Source organism: Myotis lucifugus, unplaced genomic scaffold, assembly GCF_000147115.1.
Source record: "Myotis lucifugus unplaced genomic scaffold, Myoluc2.0 scaffold_141, whole genome shotgun sequence".
NCBI classification, from domain to species: Eukaryota; Metazoa; Chordata; class Mammalia; order Chiroptera; family Vespertilionidae; genus Myotis; species Myotis lucifugus.
The window spans coordinates 1,574,967-1,580,401 of record NW_005871189.1 but is presented as its reverse complement, the minus strand read 5'-3'; the positions used below and the strand labels follow the sequence as shown (position 1 = coordinate 1,580,401).

Sequence of the window (5,435 nt, the reverse complement as noted above, 5' to 3'; positions counted from 1 at the left end):
GGGATGAGAATCAAGAAGAAGAAGTCAGAATCAATCGCAGGGTTCTCACATTATCATCTTGTGTGCTGATGGCCTCACCTGGGGCTTACCACTGGGATGCCAGTTGCTATAAGGCCTTGATTTATATTTTCTGGGCATTGAAAATTTTGGGAGGGAAGAGAAAAATGTTACAAATAACAGTTTTTTAAAAATAATCTTTTAGCTTTATCTCTATTTTCAAACATCTTCAGTCATATTTTCTCTCTTAGATTTTCCCCAAATTTCAATTTCTTTTTCATAAATTACATAAAACAAATTCCTGTTGTTTTTATCTTCTAGACCACACATTTAACCAACAACTTTGATCCTCAAATGAACTCTTCCCCCTCCCAAAAGAGGGTGAGAGCTATTACATTACAGACCCTTCTTCTACTTTTATCACATAGAGTGCCAGGCAGGGAAGGTAATCTGGGAGTGAACATGGTGATGTAGCATCTGACCAGCTCTTTTTGTTCTCAGGAACATCTCAGTGTCAATATCTGTCCTCTGGCTTTTGTCTCAGAAGAGCCCTAGGCTGCACTTCCCAGGGTCCCCAGTCACTCTGCGTTACCACTGGAGCCCTAGGTTCCCACAGCCCTATCAGCACTGAGGCTGCTCCATGCTGGGCCAGGGAGGTTTATGCACAGAACACAGGTGACTCTGCAGGGCTGTGCTAAGCTGCTGGCACAGAGATACAGGGCAGAGTCCTTCCGCTCCAGCGAGCTCATGGTCAGCTTAGAGCTGTAGTCATCAAATTGTTGCCCTGAGAATCGATCAGAGATGTTTCCTTTTGCTCTCTCCTCCCCGTTGTAGTACCCAATGAGGAACTGGAGGCCCTGGCCCTGGGGCTGTTGATACCAAGACACAGCCAAGTGCCCAGAGATAGGGGAGCACCCCAGTGTCACTGTCTGTCCTCTGGCTTTTGTCAGGTGCCTTGGAGTCTGGGTGACTTCCGAATCCACTGGGCCTGTGAGGGAAGGAGACAGAAGCTGGAAAAAGAGCAGGGGAGGGACCCTGATGCTGCCTTGGATGCAGGTGCTTTCAGGCTTAGAACAGATGCCCCACCTGTGCCAAGGACATACCTGCTCCCAGGAGACAAAGGGCCACACAGCAGAAGAGCCTGGAGCCCATGGCAGGGTGGGGCAGAACTGGGCAGGAGTCTCCTTGCTCAGAGTTCTGGTCCTCTAAGAACTAATGTTCTGAGCACCTTCTGATTGGAAGTCAGGCAGTGATGTCACTGCTCTAATGTCATTGTCTATGCTGGTTCCCATGAGCCTGGCCTCCTTTGCCAGGTCCCTAGATCAGCTGACGTAGGCACCCTGCTTTGTCCTGCTAAGCCTCTTGCATGACATGTGTGGCTGGAGGGGCTGGTGGAGGTGGGCTGGGTTTTGGTAGCATGCTGGTCCCCACAGCATCTTTGCTTTTCCATGAGGCAATTGTTCCTCTACCTGTCCCTGCTCCCAGGGCATGCAGGCTGCCTCCTACCAGCTCTGCACCCTTCACTTTCCCTTGCAAGCTCAGAGAGCCCCCCTAATCATTGCTCAATGGAAATTCATGACTCCTGGCTGGGACAGCACCTGCAAAATAGTGTTTATGGTATTAAGTCTTACAGCAGATAAAACACCAAACAAGGCTGTTGCTTAACCCTCTTGGCCCCAGGCAGCTAGCTCAGATCCCTAGCTCTGCCCCAGAAACTTTTGGAGCTGGGCAGTTCCACAGTGCCCTCATGAGATGTGTTTTGTTGGTAACCAAGATTTAGAGTTAGCCACGATACAAGAGGGCAAGAGTCCAAGGATGTGTTTATATTAGGAACGATTTTACCATTTTCTTGTTGCACTGTGTTTTTCTTTTTTAATTTAAAGGTACAAAAATCCAGTTCTAGCTGATTTTGGATTTTTTATTGTAAGAGGAAAAAAGGTGGTCATGGAGATGGACTGCAGATAGACTCCCAAGGATTTTGTTGTTATTGTTGTTAATCCTCACCTGAGGATATTTTTTCATTGATTTTTTAAAGAGAGCGGAAGAGTGGGGGAGAGAGAAACATCAATGTGAGAGAGACACATGAATTGGTTGCCTCCCCCATGTGCCCCTTCCAGGATCAGGGATCAAGCTTACAACTGAGGTACATGCTCTTGACCGAAATCATACCTGGGACCCCTCAGTCCAAATGCTCTATCCACTGAGTCCAACAGCTAGGGCATCCCAAGGATTTTTTGATGATTAATAATTAGCAGAATTTGTTTTTTAAAAAATATTTTTATTGATTTCACAGAGTAAAAGGAGAGGGAGAGAGGGATAGAAACATCAATGATGAGGGAGAATCATTGATTGGCTGCCTCATGCTGGCCCCCTGCTGGGTATAGAGCCTGCAACCTGGTCATGTGCCCTGATCAGGATTCGAACCCTGACCTCCTGGTTCATAGTTCAATGCTCAACCACTGAGCCATGCTAGCCAGGCAGCAGAAGTTGTTGCATCTTTGATGACCCCAACAGCTAGTATAAGGCAGATAATTTAGACAGGTCTCTTTACCAGGTGCCCACTAATCAGCTTATCCCTCCCCCGCCACTCGATCAGTTTAAAAAATAATGTTACTTGCTGTTCCCACACTGCTGGAGAATTTCTTTTCTACTCTCTTATTTCAGAGATCCTCTCTTGCCTCTGTTCATCCTATATAGTAAAGATGTAATATGCAAATGGTCATTAAGCCCTGAAGCATATGGACTGACTACATAACAACCTGATCACGGATCAGCAGGAGGGAGGGCAGTGAGCTACAAGCAGGCAGCAGAGCCTTACAGAAGGGGGCAGGACAGCGAGCTATGAGGGGGTGGGGGTAAGGGGAGTAGGGAAAGCTACAGGAGGGTGGGGCAGCAGGCAGAGAGCTACTGGAGGGCAGCAGCAATCTACTGGCGAGCTACTGGCCCCTGGATTCGTGTGCAGGGTTACTAGTTGATAATAATATAATGCCCATTTCCCCAGATGTGAGAACACATGTGTATGTGATTAATTTTCTTTAAGTTTTTCTCCAATGCCCAAGTAGGAAATAAAATATTCTAACCCTCTATACTTAGTCTGCTAGGAGGTAGTAGCCAGTCTGAATGAATAAAAATATATAAACAAAGGGACTTGGGAAAACAGAATCGGATAAGGATTCAACTGCAGAACCAGGATGCACAGAAAGACTCCCAGGAGTTGGAGTCAGTGATGGAGAGAGTGCATGGAAGGGAGTGATTACAGCTGTGCACCCCTGTTACTGAAAGTAGAGGACAAATACCCAATCCACGGTAAAGGGTCAAGTCTAGCTTGCTTAGACCCCATTAGAGGGAATTTTTAATGGTAAATTTGTTTTTGTTTTTTTTTTTTTAGACAGGTTGCCTTAAGCCCATCTGCTTTGCCTATAAATTCATCACTGGCCAATGGATCAGTCTGAGGCTTAGTCCTGGGTTTTGTTGACACCAATACATCAGAAATTGGTTCACTTTCTAAAAACATTCAAAGACCAGCTTCTTTTTTTATCTCTACAATAGGGATCTTGGCATCTGCTTGACTTGCACATTCATGGCTTCTGTTAGCTGTCCAGATGAAGGAAATACTGAGGATCTGGATTGAAAAGCCCACATCAAAAGTCTCCTTCTGTTTCCTGGACTCATTGGCTCCCAAGGCCACAAAACAGAGCAGCCTGGTACACATGGCAGGTCAGGGAATAGGGGTGTTCCCAGCTCAAGGCTTTGGTGTTCTTAGGTAAGGGCTGGCACCCTGAGCCTTAGTGCCTGTGCAGACATGTGATGCCCCTGGCTCAGCCCCATGTGTCCTGGAGCATGCAGGCCCACAGGCCCTACGTGAAATACTGTAGCTACACAAGGGTCCTTGGAGAATGTGGCCTTTAGGTCAGCTGGCTGGGTGTGAAGACCTGATCACACAAGCAGGACCCACTGTCTTCTCCTACAGCCAATTCAGAGCAACGATCTAGAGGCATGGACTCTGTGACTCACAGTTCTGATCAAGAGACTAAAGGGAAAAACAACCAAACTGGACTAGGAAACTATTATCCTCAGTGGTGGGAACGGACAAAGCCACAAGGTGAGGGAAGGTGTTTTAGAAAAGGTCTGAGCACAATTACAGCTGGGATTGGGGCTGTAGTCCGTGTCTAACTTGGTTGGAAAGAGAAGTCAGGGAAAGGTATCTATTAGAAGCAGGCTTGGTAGGCCTGCTGTGACTAGGGTGTGAGGTGCCTCATGAAAGATTTCCCAGGACACAAGCTGATAGGAAAATAATGAAGAACTTGCACATTCTGTCCACGCATAGTCATGTTCAAGACAAGGCCAGGCCACAGGCTGTTGGGTCTGAATGGGATTTAACATTGTCATAGCCAGTGAATTGACAGGCAGCATTGTGCTCTGAGATTTCTGTCTGGGCTCTCACAGGAAATGCTGAATGGAGCCTTGGTTACCCCCCAGTTTCCTGACTGGACCCAGGCGGTTTCTGCACAGGCAGAAGGTGCTTCTGCAAGGCTGTGTCTTTGCTGCTGGCACAGAGGTACACGGCGGAGTCTTCTGGCTCCAGGGCATCCACGTGAAGGTATAACTGAGAGCTGTCTAGGCATTCGGGTGAGAAGCGACTCGGGACAGTGTTATTTTCAACGAGTTCCTGATAGTTGTAGACAAACATGAGCTCTGGTGGCTTCTGAGCACTCTGTTTATACCAGTACATAGAATTATGCCCCAGATGTTGTTTGCATTTCAAAGACTTCTTATTTCTCATCCCCATGACCAGGTGTCTTGGCATCTGAGTAATTCCGGTGTCCATGAGGACTGTTGGGGGGAAAGGGACAAAATTCAGACAAAGCCTAGAAAGAAGGGTATTGCTGCAGCCACAGGGGAAGGGCTTGGAATTCAAAGAAAACAATTTGAGCCCAAGACTCACCTGTTCCCAGGAGACAGAAGGCCACATAGCAGAGCAGCTTGTAGTCCATGGTGGAATCAGGATGAGTGGCATCTTCTAACTGGGATATTCTGGCAGGGGGGGCTGGGCTCTGGTCTCATAGGCCTTGGTTGGTGGTTCTGCCTATGATGTCATTGTCGCTGACAGTTTCCCTGGCTGCAGGGGACAGTCCTTCTGCCCCCTTTCATGCCTTATATAGATTCTGATAGAGGATGGATTTCAATGGACCGGGATGGGTTATTCCTCTGGCAGCTGCTCTTTTGCTATTAGCTGCCTTCCTCATCATAGAGTTTCTCTCTCTATTCTCATCCTCCCAGGACTCCTCTCAGCCACATATAATTGCCTCCTTCCTTCCCTGCTCAGTCAGGCAGGACATCGCTCAAAATTCCATTTCCCCTCAGTGTCTAGGCTCATTGGAGGCCTTTGCCCAACTGCATGGAGGGAGGAAGATTGGATGGAATAGTGCCCATCACTT

At 47.5% G+C, this 5,435-nt stretch overlaps 2 gene segments (V, D, J or C); both read right to left on the bottom strand.

The window, feature by feature from the left end:
• Positions 1-599: 599 nt before the first annotated feature.
• On the bottom strand, positions 600-1,164 carry LOC111827182. The segment is given in 2 exon segments: positions 600-985; positions 1,101-1,164. Coding segments are annotated over 2 exon segments (435 nt in total).
• Positions 1,165-4,465: 3,301 nt separating this feature from the next.
• LOC102440200 lies at positions 4,466-4,991 on the bottom strand. The segment is given in 2 exon segments: positions 4,466-4,830; positions 4,943-4,991. Coding segments are annotated over 2 exon segments (414 nt in total).
• Positions 4,992-5,435: the final 444 nt, after the last annotated feature.